The sequence below is a fragment of the Simochromis diagramma genome, unplaced genomic scaffold (genome assembly GCF_900408965.1).
Source record: "Simochromis diagramma unplaced genomic scaffold, fSimDia1.1 OVJJ01000517.1, whole genome shotgun sequence".
Classification (NCBI taxonomy): Eukaryota; Metazoa; Chordata; class Actinopteri; order Cichliformes; family Cichlidae; genus Simochromis; species Simochromis diagramma.
The window spans coordinates 1,485,656-1,498,581 of record NW_024387173.1 but is presented as its reverse complement, the minus strand read 5'-3'; the positions used below and the strand labels follow the sequence as shown (position 1 = coordinate 1,498,581).

Here is a 12,926-nt window from a genome sequence, read left to right as displayed (position 1 = left end):
GTGCGTGCGTTTGAGACAGACACACAGAGAGAGAGAGAGACAGACAGAGAGAATAAGGAGGGGGGGGGGGACAAAAAAGACCCTGACCTTGAGCGTGATGTGTGATAATAATAATAATAATAATAATAATAATAATAATAATAATAATTGATGTTCCGTGAAGATAATCCTAGAAGCTCCTGTAGAACAAAACAGAATTGTCTGTGCGTATGTATACAATTTTTTTTAGCCTGCATTGTATGTAGCTCTCAAACACAAACGTGAGGGTGGGTGACCTTGAAAATCATGTGACCAGACAGGCTTGTATCAAGTCTTCCATGAATGTTTTATAATAGCGGGGTGTGTGAGGGACATCACTAACAATACACACAATATATACGGGCCACTGCCATGCACCACAGATTACAGCTACACATGAGCTCACCACAGTTTTTACTCGCTATGGTTTCAATGCGATGTCCAGCCCTTTAACATTAGTGTGCTTTCTGGCGACTGGGATCTGTTTTAATTTACATAGTCTGATTGTGTGGATGCAAGACAAAGTATACTTTGATAACTTTGTCTCGCATATATGCTAGACAAAGTATGCGACTTTGGCAATCGATAAATGCCACTCCATTTCATAAATGTTCAGCACTGGTGAAGTCAAAAGATTTCTTATGTGAACTTCTTGCGCAACGCTGAAATCTGAGTCCTCAATCTGAAAACCATGAGCAACGTTTTTTGAATTTAACAAATCCTTTGAATGTGTTTTATGGGCGATAAACCGAGTTCTAAACATTTACGTTAATGCTCAAACATAACCGAAATGAATGAATAAACTATTATTATTATTATTATTATTATTATTATTATTATTATTATTAAGAACTGGGGCACCGGACCTTGTGTCGGATCTTATCACCTCTTTACCAGACACACAGATTGTGGTTAGTAGGCTTTATAGATGCAGAATATGTTGAGTAGCTTGATAACCACTTTCACTTAAAGGTTATTTGTTTGGAAACGCACACAATGTGGGCTATCCTCAAATAAATTTGAAAGTGTTTATAGGGAGAGGATGTAGCGACGGATTTAAGAGGGTGCTATAATTGAAGATCTTTGAAACATTTTTTGACGCAGTTTTGTGTGTCCAAAACAAGGGTTTAATATTCACATAGGCTGTCCAGATTCTAACAAATAAAATGTGGGGCAAACACAGTGTTTATGTGGGACAACATGGGACAGGTGAACAATGCTGAGAGTTACTCTGAAATTTTGATATCTAAACTAAAATTAAAAATACAATAAATTGTGGCTGATACAGGATTATCATTTAACTTGTACAGGCCAAACATATCATATTTCCAACAATTTGGTTTGTCTTTATGATCTCAATCAATAGTTGGTATATGCTCAGGCCAATATTCTTTAATTATGGTCAATTGCTTTTGTAAACTTTGCAAACTTTATCCAGTTATGACACACATATTGTTACAGTACTCGGTCTGTGACCCAATATTTATGTTTCAGATTCTGATTTAATATTCTTTGACTTTTGTTATTTCTGGTTTTGGTTATCTTTATTTTTTAAGTTCTTAGTGATGTTAGTTCTTTCTCCCTTAGTATTTATCTGTGTTTAGTCTCTGTTCCCTTGTCACATGTCTGTGCTTTTCCCGTGTCCCACGTTTCATGTATAGTCAACTTTTTCTCTATGTTCCCTATGTCTCCCCAGTCACTGTGTTAAACGTGTGTGTCTTTGGTTGGTGTGTTTCTCTTTTTTATTTTGATAGTTCCTCTTCCTGTGTTCAATGTATTCAGTCTTGCTAACTCCTCGTCTTGTTATGTCAGATTAGCACTAGCTGTGTTTCCCTCCTGTTTCCCATTCCCTCATTACTCTCTTGTGTATTTAAGCCCCGTGTTCTCCTCTGTCCATTGTTGTTTCATGCTACTGCTATAGCTGCATGTTCCTCTATGAGCCTTGCAATGCTTAATTCTAGTTTCTCAGTTTACAAGTTTTATCCTTGTTTCTAGTGTATAGCTTTTGTTTTAGTTTTCTTGTATTTAGTATTTGAATTTTTGTACACCCAAAATAAAGCTGCCTCCCTTAGTTCACTCTTTCGGGTCGCGAGTCCTGCATTTGGGTCCCATCCTGCCTGCCACACAGCCAGACCTTGATCCATATACTAAGCGATTTCACACAACATTTCCCCCCAAAGTGAAAATGAAAAATAACATTGGCAAAAAAGACCAAAAATCGATTTCTCAGAACATACTGCTGTTCCATTTTTGTTTGTGATAGTTTCCATCATATTAAACATTTGCTGCAGCAAGAGTACTGACAGTGACTAGAAAGAGAGAGCATATTTCTCCTGTATTGGCCTCCCTTCATTGGCTCCCTGTTAAATCCAGAATTTATTTCAAAATCGTGCTCCTCACATACAAGGTCTTGAATAATCAAGCCTCATCTTATCTTATCTGCTGAGGAGTAGGGCATTAGACTGGCTAACCTTCTTCAGACTATAACATAAAGTTTTCCTTTCATGTACATAGATGTGGGTAAAAAACAGACTTTATTTTATTTTATTTATTTTTTTGCTTCATTGGGCAATGTCTTTTAAATGAGAACATTTCAGTCCACCAGAAAATGGTTTTCATTGCACTGGGCATTTCATCTGCACATTTCATGGAAGTGACACTGTAGACTTTTTAAAGAAAGTCAAAGTCCACTCAAGGAGTGCTGACTATAAATTTCATGGGGTGACAGCAGAAATATAATAGTTTAAGTAAAACTATAAAGGAAAATGCTTCTGTAAAACTTGACTGGTGTTAAATACATGCACTTTTTGTGTTCCTGTCAAATTGAAGTTAATTGCTTCAACAGACCTGCTTCTAAAAGTTCTTTGTTCTCTTTCATTGGATACTTTGCTTGAAGTCAGTTAATTGTATTAAACAAATAGAATATGTATACACATGCTTCAGATACAATCAAAGATGAAATGTGAGATTTCTGTGTGCAGGAAGATTTTTACAGTAATATCTACAGGCTCAAATATGTGGCTTAGAATACAGTGTTAAAAATTGAAATACAATATTAAATACAACTTTATTTGCTTTGCCAGGGCAACTTGGCAGAACTGAAGTGAAACTCCAGGGTCAAGTGCACATTAAAGCATACAATGTATTAATTAGAATGAACTGGACAGCAGTAGTTATTTTTGCTTAAAGCAGGCTGCACCAGGGAATGCACATAATTGAACTGCTGGGTACATATATGAAGAGTTGATTAATTGCTTCTATCAAGAAAATAATACTTTATATTTCAAAATGAGGCGCATGCATGTAAATGGTAAATGGCCTGTATTTGTAAAGCGCTTTACTTAGTCCCTAAGGACCCCAAAGCGCTTTACACTACATTCAGTCATCCACACATTCACACACTGGTGATGGCAAGCTACATTGTAGCCACAGCTGCCCTGGGGTGCACTGACAGAGGCGAGGCTGCCGGACACTGACCCCACCGGGCCCTTTGATCACCACTAGTATGCAACAGGTGAAGGGTCTTGCCCAAGGACACAACGACCGAGAACCAGCAACCTTCCGAACAAGACGAACTGCCAACTCTTGAGCCACAATCGCCCCATGTGTGTTACCATTAAAAATTAACACTGAACTTCACAAATAGCAGTGTGTTCTGCTGGTCTGTTGACTTTCTTTACTGCTCCATCTCTTTCCTTCTTTAAAACCAACAAAATTGATGGAAGACCTGAAGCTCACAAAGTTACTTCTCCCCTTTATTTTGCATACCAGCGAGGAGGAGGAGATGAAAGAGCAAGCCTTTGAGCTGGACCATGCTATCACTTTATTCACACATAACTATAGAGAATCCCTTTAATCCACACATGCATTTTAAATATGTCTTTCACTTAGCACGCCTTTTTATCTTTACTAAAGAAAAAAAAGGCATGCAGCATCTAATGTAGTATGCAAAGGTCTAGGGCAGGGGTCTGAACTGTGGGCCACTGCTGGTACTGTCATCTCATTGGAGGGCCACTTTAGTGTTCAACTAGTAAGTTTAACTTCAATTGTGAATACAATTTTTTCCCTCACGCTTAACTAACTGAAGCCTTTCATTGAACTACCAAATAAATACATTGGTACTCTCTTTCTGACCAGACACGTGGCAGCACTTCTGCTATCATTTTGTTCGTATTTAACAAAATAAAAATGCAGACATAAGTGTATATATTAGTTTTTGACAGCCAGTGACAAATAACTGTCTCACTGAACTAACACAGCCAATCCGTCCAGGTGTTTGTACTCTCTTCTCATATTGCCTTCATATTACAGTTTTTTTCAATCGCTAACAAGCGCCTACCCATACTTCAGATACTTTTTCTAAACTCTCAACACAGACTCACACCTACAAAACACAATTGGCCAAATGGATAATTTTCTTCTCAAAAATACATTTTGTTAAATATATACTAACTCTTCATTTCAAAATAGAACACATCTTTCTCTGCACGCACTAACTGTATAAAAACACTATAAATCTGACTCAAAATGAAATTACTCTGTCAAAGAATAACACTTGTTTTCACTTCACAAGGTACATGCAGTCAAAGTACACCAGGTTTCAAAATACTGGCTATTATTGACATTACAAAAACTGCATAGACTTTTATGTTTCAGTTTTACAGGTATTTGCATGCGAAACATGCAATCCACCATTTTGACACCAGAAATGTCTTGGTTGGTAACTGTATGTCCACATGTACAGTAATGTTCACATTCAAAAGCATTCCAGTAAAAAGCAAACAAGTTTTTGTTTCTTTACTGTTTTACTACAGGAGGTACAGTAGAAACACGGTATGATAGGACAGAGAAAGTTTTACAGTATTGCTTACAGTGAACAAAATATCCATGAAACACACAAGAGCATTCTGAACAAAAAAACAACAGCAAAAAGCCAAGATAAAAAGGGGGGGAGGGGGAGGGGGGCTAAAAAAAGGCAAAATTTGCATCTAATCTCTGCGATCTTCAGGGTTAGGCCACATGTTTTCATCAACATCACATCTGATGTTATCCAAGTCGATGCACCTGGGATAAAACCGCCTGGTATGTTGGATCCACCCTTGGCAATCGTCAACTGTGATGTCCCTGGAGCCAGCATCCATGGCTTCAAGGAGGGACATCTGGTCATGTGGCTGATGGTCATAAACCTTCCACCTCCATGCAGAAAAGAACTCCTCTATGGGGTTGAGGAAAGGTGAATAGGGTGGAAGGAAGAGACTTACCAGTCTTGGGTGGACTTCAAACCATGTTGTTATTGCTTGCGAGTGATGGAAAGCCACATTGTCCCAGGTAATTACAAAGGTCCTCATGTTTTCACCCTCCTGACCCTGCTCTGGAACCAGGCGCTGGTGGAGATCATTGAGAAAGGCAAGCAAGCGCTCTGTATTATAGGGTCCAACCTGACATCTGTGAAGGAGTAATCCTGCATTTGCAATTGCTGCACACATGGTAATGTTTGCCCCTCTCTGTCCTGGCACATCAACTGTGGCCCTTTTTCCAATTACATTTCGTCCACGTCGACGCCTTTTGGCCAGATTGAATCCTGCCTCATCGATGTATATGAATTCATGAGGGGCCTGGTTGGCCTCCAATTCCATAACTCTCTGAAACAAAGTTTATGTAAGTCATGTTATTACTGTATACCATACTGTACTGTAACCTAGTATTGTGTAGGTTACCTACTTGCAAAGTGCAAAGCTTATAGAACTGGACATTGGATTGAATATACACTATACCTGGACATATTGTCGTCGTAGCTCCTTGACCCTCTCACTGTTCCTCTCAAAGGGAACAGTGTAGAGCTGCTTCATCCGCACTCTGTGTTTGGACAATGTCCGCGTAATGGTTGTGAGGCTGATTCTATCGATATTGTCAAATATCTCATGGTCCGCCACAATTCTAGTTTGAATTTCACGCAGTTTTATTGCATTATTTGCAGTAACCATTTCTACAATGGCAAGCTCCTGATCATTACTGAGGAGCTTTCCTCTTCCCCCAGAGGGTGGAAGACGTTGCATTCTTTAGAAAGACAAAAAACTCAACATATGCATTACTGTATGACCATATTGACATGTCAAGTGAGAATAGAAACAATCCATGTAAAATGCAATACTTACCTGTTGGTTTGTTGAAAGATGCGTATAATGGAGGCAACCGTTGACCGCCTCAAATTGGGCTGCACTCTTTCACCAGCCTCTCTTAGTGAAAGACCATGGTTGATTACATGGTCAATGATAGTGGCACGAATTTCATCACTGACTACTGTTCTTGCAGCCCTTGGAATGCCACCACCACGCATTCTTACACCTCTACCTTGCTCTCTCCTTGGGCCTGCTCTTCTCCCTGGGCCCCTTGCTCTTACTCTTCCTTGACCAGACATTACAGTGTTTGTCTTTTTTTTGTTTCCAAACACATCACTCCTCAAGGTCTTGCCTTATAAACCCCACTGAGTCTAAGCCAGAATGGAAGAAGCTGTGGTTGGCCCAATTTACCCAACATAAATCAGCTGTGTGTCAATTATTCAATTGTTTGTTTATTATCAGCTGAGATATATTTTTGATATTGATATTGTTTTTGTACTGATATCATTGCAGAAGCAGAGGTTTTTATACTGTATCTAAGGTTTGGAATATTGTTCTTGCTATTGTGGGATGTTGTGTGTTAACATTCGTAGATACTACAAAAACAGTCCATAATTTTGTTGGGAGGTATAGCTTGTCTGTTAAGAAAATGTAAGCGTTGTGGAAATGTGTTCACTGACTGCATATTGGGTGAACACGACATGAAATGTGTGAATGGTATGGCCACAACAGACCGATGCTGTGCTAATTGTGTTTAGAGTTTTGCAAATGTGACAACTGTTTGGACAAACGCTTGTTAGCGACTGAAAAAAACTGTAAATAAATAAAAAATATATAATCAATAAAACATAAAAAATCTGAAATATAAGTAAAGTGATCTTCAATTTAAAAATGAATACAGTAACACACACATATGAAAGAATCAGAAAGAACATTCAAATTTACTTTATTTATTTTATTAATGATTAAGTGCATTTTATAGATTATTATTCAGTACTTTTATTCAGGAAGGGTTTCAATAAAGATATTATGCTTTCAAAGGAGTGGATCATTTTCACTGTGGAATTTTCAGGGTTATCACGCATCACTGGCATTTATATGTTTATATATCAGTGCACAGCTAATATTTTGCAGAGGAATTTTAATATTTGTTAAATTATATTATATACTTAGTCAAAATTCAACATTGGATCCAACCAACCATTCTTTTAGAGACTAAATTGACTAGACTTAAAACAACAACAACAAAAAAAGAAATGGCATAAAAAAGAAAAGAAAGATGTTCAAAAGAAAGCTGCCTATACACATTTATCCACAGCTGGGATTGACAGTGGTGTGAAGTGAAATTAAATATTATACTTAAGGGGGGTCACAATGATTTGATTATCAGATGCATTATGTGTGCAAATAAATTTATACATGGAAGACAGCTTTAAAAAGATTGACTTGTACAACCACAAACATGTTTAGAGATTACAGTTTTTTACAGACGCTAGGACACATTTCTCAATACTTAGGTCACATTTGCAAAACTCCTCACACAGTGAGCACAACAGAAGTCTATGTGGGCTAAACTGAGGACCAGTTATCATTGTTTTGGCACAAAATGCATTCAATGACTACATCTCTCAAATTTCATGAATTATCTTCTCACTCAGGCACAACAACTGCCAAAAATCTTTGTACGGACAGGACATTTGGCATGTGCTTACATACTGTTTTCAAAACTGTTAAACTTATGGTCAAAACAATAACATAATGCAAAACTTAAAAAGACAGCAAAATTCAACAGCAATATTGTATTGAAACATATTTTAAATCTAAAAATGCAGTTTAACCAGCCACAGCTTATTCTCATTGTAGATGAACATCTACACAGGTGTTACTCCTTCAATTGTTCAACTCCTTCAATTCTGGCATGCCAGAAGATTCTTTCCTAGGTGTATTGCCCTAGATGACATAAGATGTGATGTGGATGAGAACCTGTGGCCAAATGGAGAAAACCGAGTAGATTAGCATTACTATTGTATGTGTATCAGTGGATGGTGTGTATACAAATTCTTGTATTTTGGGATTACTTAGTGCAAAAAAATAAAAATACATGAACAAATATTGACGAATTCTGCATGATGTATGATTCATTCCAGTAACATATATTGAAATTATAAACAGAGATGTGTCCTTGTTTTACACAAGAAAACACTGTGTAATGCTACATGTTGTTAGTGTTTTTTAGGTCATTGTTTTGTGGGTGACAAAGTGTGTTTGTCGGCTGTCAACCTTTGCTAGTGTTCTGGAAGAATGAGTTTATTTGAGACCTGAATAAAGTGTTTTGGTAGTTGTAGTGCATTTTGAATGTGAAATGAACTGCTTTGCCAAGCTGACGGTCAGTTAGGAGGATTGTGTGAAGTGTTTTGCAAAAGTGACCTAAGTATTGAGAAATGTGTCCTAGCGTCTGTAAAAAACTGTAATATAAGAGATCAGCGAGCTAGATAGTATCACACTATACCTGTGACCTCGGGAAACTTGCCTTTACTTTGTAGTTTGCCTGTGTACAGAGGTATGCAATGTCATGTTTTATTTAGCGTAAATAAACACAAAAAACAACAAAAAAATAAAATCAGAATTAAATTCTATAATTGAATAATTTAAATCAAAGAACTTAACTTAAATTGATAATGTATTTATTCTAAAAAGTATGATAAAATACTTTAGCCAAGTTATGAGTAAGGCTGCATAAAGCCTGGAAAACAGTATTAAATTTCAAAATTAAACCATTATTTATCACCCCTAAGCTTTACAAATTACACAACTAAACCTAATGAATACTCAATAAAATTCAGTTATTCTAAAGTCAATAAATTATACTAATTACAAATTATGATTTAGAGGCATAAAACAAAGTATCAATTCACTACACACACACACCTTCTCCAGGGTATACTTTGTGCTTTACATCAGGAATGCAGGACTGTAGCGCTTTTTTTTTTCCGTCTCAAATTCATGTTTAACAGACTGCAGATGCACACACACACATACACGCACGCACACACACACACACACACACACACACACACACACACACACACACACACACACACACACACACACACACACACACACACACACACCATCTTTAGCCATCCTTCTCTGTGTGCATTGCAGACTGATTTTTTGTTCTCCAGGTTGAATGTTGAAGTTGAACTTGAGACAGACAGACAGCTTGTAAACTGTTGGCAGTCTGGCCCTTGTCTAGTGCGGAATGGCCTGGGGGAGGTGGTGGCAGCAGTGGAGGGGGGAACTGAATTCAGCAACCCTTTTTTAAACCAAATGCTTTCATATAAAATTGGAGATGGTCTGCATCTTCGAAATAATTAAACTTCATGCAGAGTAAATATAATTTTTCAATCTCTGATCTGCTTCAAGTTCAAGATCTGTTAAAAAAATACAGTTAAAAAAATATACACTGGACTAGGTAGCACAGATATTGGATGTAAAATGGTAAAACTGTTGAAGCTCTAGAATGGAGAATATATGAAATCAAACTAACTTTAAATTGAGATGTAAAGAAATAACACTACTACTGTGTGTGTGTGTGTGTGTGTGTGTGTGTGTGTGTGTGTGTGTGTGTGTGTGTGTGTGTTCGAGTGTGTGTGTGTGTGTGTGTGCATGCATGTAACTATGTGTGTATGCGTGTGTGTCTGAGTATGTGTCAATTTTAACAGCTCAGGAAGAAAAGGAAATGACTATAAACACACTATACAGCCGGACAGGCCTCCAACAAAGCCTTTGTGTGTGGGATGGTGAATGCCAGCCTGGTTTGAAAAACACGGAAAGAGTTTCCTGGAATTCAGAGGAGCAGGAATAAAATAACAGCTGTATTTAACCTCCATTTATTTCATCAGCTGCATATTTCTAAAGTTGATAAACAGTAAATTCAGTGGAAATTATTGGCATATAATAAACAAGGCAATTACATTTATTTCTCTTGTACAATTATTACTTTTAGTATATTCTTAATAAGGTAACATTCAAAATATGAATCAATACAAAATAATTTAGTTTATTTATTAACACTGTCGTAAAGTGACATGTTGGCATTCCTCTTCAGTAGACCATTCTATGTTTGATACCAGAATAATTATGTATAACATGCAAAGGTAAGGGAAGACATTACAAATAATATATATATATATAAAAACATATCCATTGTGTAAGAAAATTAAATATATATATGTATATAGATAGACATAAAAGAATATTAATTTTGTGTAGGGGAACTTTGTATTGGTTTCTAGAAATTCATTTTCAGTAGACATGTTAAACATTTTACTTATAAAAATCACAGGTCTGAGTGAAAGACAGCAATTAACATCATTTACAGAACATACTGGAAAACTGATGAACCAATAAATCTCTTTTTGTAAATGTTGATATAAGAGATGTTTTAATTCTAATACTTTGACAAATGTTACATATTTCAAAAACAATGTTATTTATCTTCTTAGATAGCTATTGCTTCAAGTATGCTCATCCTATATTCCTCATCCTCTAGATCACCAAGTCTGTAAATCTTGGTGATCTTTGTTCTTTGTTCAACCAGCTGACTACTCAGTGACGAAATCCTGCTGCCCACGTTCCACTGGCTCCCCAGAAAACCACAAACTCTTTCAGTTCACACCTGAATTCCCCTGTGATATCCAATAGATCTACTTCATTGGGTCTTGGAACTTATTCTGTCAGTTTTTTGTGTGTACTCTAAAGATTAATATTTTAAGTTGCAGTCATGCTTTGTATCTTGGAACTTTGTAATGCACTGCACTGCATGATAAACCCTGACAAAACATTATGCAGCTGAAAACATCAGTGACTGATGATTATAAAAATGCTCAGAGTCAATAAAAATGGCACAGAGGTAATGCAAAATAGTCATATTATAGGCCAAGAAATACATTCAAGATGAGATTGATAGTCGTTATTAACAGGTCAATAGCTCGCAAAATTATTTCCTACAGTGAACTGATGCCTACACAAATTCTGTTCCCACCCATATAATTGAGGGCCCTACAAGTGGCAAGAGACAATGCAACCTGATACTGTAACATGGCATTTACACTGCAGGTCACTTTTTAAAATAACATCAATATGTAAGTAAATAAAAGTTTATTTATACAGCAGATTTTGCAGACAAATGCCACAAAAAAACAGAAAATAATACAATCATAAATGCATCGTCAAAGCATTAAAGCCCTTTAAGTCATTTAAGTCTTCACAGAGTTCAGTGCATTCCACAGTCTGGGTGCAATAGTTTTGAAGCAGGTGTGAGAGGCCACTAAAAGGTTTTGATTCTATGACATCAGGCTACGAGAAGAGGTATATATATATAGTTATATATGAATCATATCAACAATACAAGGAAGGGCTTCTCCATATAATGCTCTAAAACAGGGGTGTCAAATTCAAATACACAGTGGGCCAAAATTCAAAACTGGAACAAGGTCGCGGGCTAACATTAATATTTATTGAAAAAAAAATCTTCCTCCAGATTTAAGAATGGATCTCTTCTTATGGACTCAAACAAGTTTTGCTGAAAAACTGAATATGGGACAAGCAAAGCTTCATACTAAACAATATATATATTAGCTGTATAATACCAGTAGGCCAGCTCTAATAATAATTTGGTATGGCGCCCGCGGGCCAGAGTTTGACACCTATGCTCTAAAAGTTACAAATAAAATTTAAAAAGTGCAGCAACTTTAAAACAGGGGTTATGAGTTCCTCTGTTTCAGAGAGCCAATAGTCTTGCTGCAGAGTTTTGGACAACCTGGAAACTATTCAGCCGTTTCTTGACACGTAAATAGACAATTACAATAGTCCAGTCTTGTAGAGACAAAAGCATGAATTATCATCTCAAGTTCACTTGCTGACACCATTGATTGAAGTTTTGAGCTGTTCCTCAAATGAAAGAAACTAGTTCTTACTGTCTGTTTTAAGTTATATTTCTGGGAAAAAAGCTTTGTCAAAAATAACACCTAAATTTCTGATTGACCAGGATCACCCAATTTCTGATTAACCTCTAGGACCTGGTGCCCAAATATGTGAACATCACATTTTGGGTTGTCTAGACCAAAATACTCAATTTTGGTCTACAAGTCTACAAGGGCCTGATATTCACTTACGAGGACATTATACTGCCACTGTTCTTTTTTTCATTTTAAACGAATGTCCTCATATGTGGTTCTCATTTATCTTCGAAATAAAAATCAGGTAAAAAAAAAAATCTGTCCAAATATCAAAGAGAAATTAAAAATGTATGCCATGGAAGAGTTCGGTTCTTAGGAGGTTAATGTTGGACACTGCAATTTCCAACATTAAACAGCAATAATCAATTAATCAGCAATATAATCAAAGTTTCAGTTTTATCTGGGGTTAGCTGTAAATAGTTTTTATTTAATCTTTTTTTTTTTTTTTTTTTTTTTTTTGCCTGTCCCATTTGGTTCTTTAGCCATCAGAATTGTTGTCTGAAGACCAACAAGGATACCCAATGGATTTATTTTGCCAAATGGATCATCTTGGCATTGCGGTATTGGTCCATTTGATCGACCTTTGTTTTTATTCTTTATTTTATTTTATTTTATTTTCAGTTGTTACAGACGGGACAGACATGAGTGAGGGATAGGAAAGGGAGAAAGAAAGAGGAAGGAAAAGAAAAACAGAAGGGGAGAGGGACAGTGAGAAAGGGGGGGGGGGGGAATCTCCTGGATCACCTGTTGAGAGAAGAAGAATAGA

The 12,926-nt window shown here is 36.6% G+C and overlaps 1 protein-coding gene across 1 annotated transcript; it reads right to left on the bottom strand.

Annotated features, from left to right (window-relative positions):
* Positions 1 to 4,616: 4,616 nt before the first annotated feature.
* On the bottom strand, positions 4,617 to 6,368 carry LOC120744746. The gene is made up of 2 exons (XM_040049289.1): positions 5,793 to 6,368; positions 4,617 to 5,660 (listed from the first exon to the last, which is right to left on the bottom strand). The coding sequence occupies exons 1-2, from the start codon at positions 6,072 to 6,074 to the stop codon at positions 5,007 to 5,009; spliced, it is 936 nt and encodes a 311-aa protein (XP_039905223.1). The 5' UTR covers positions 6,075 to 6,368; the 3' UTR covers positions 4,617 to 5,006.
* Positions 6,369 to 12,926: the final 6,558 nt, after the last annotated feature.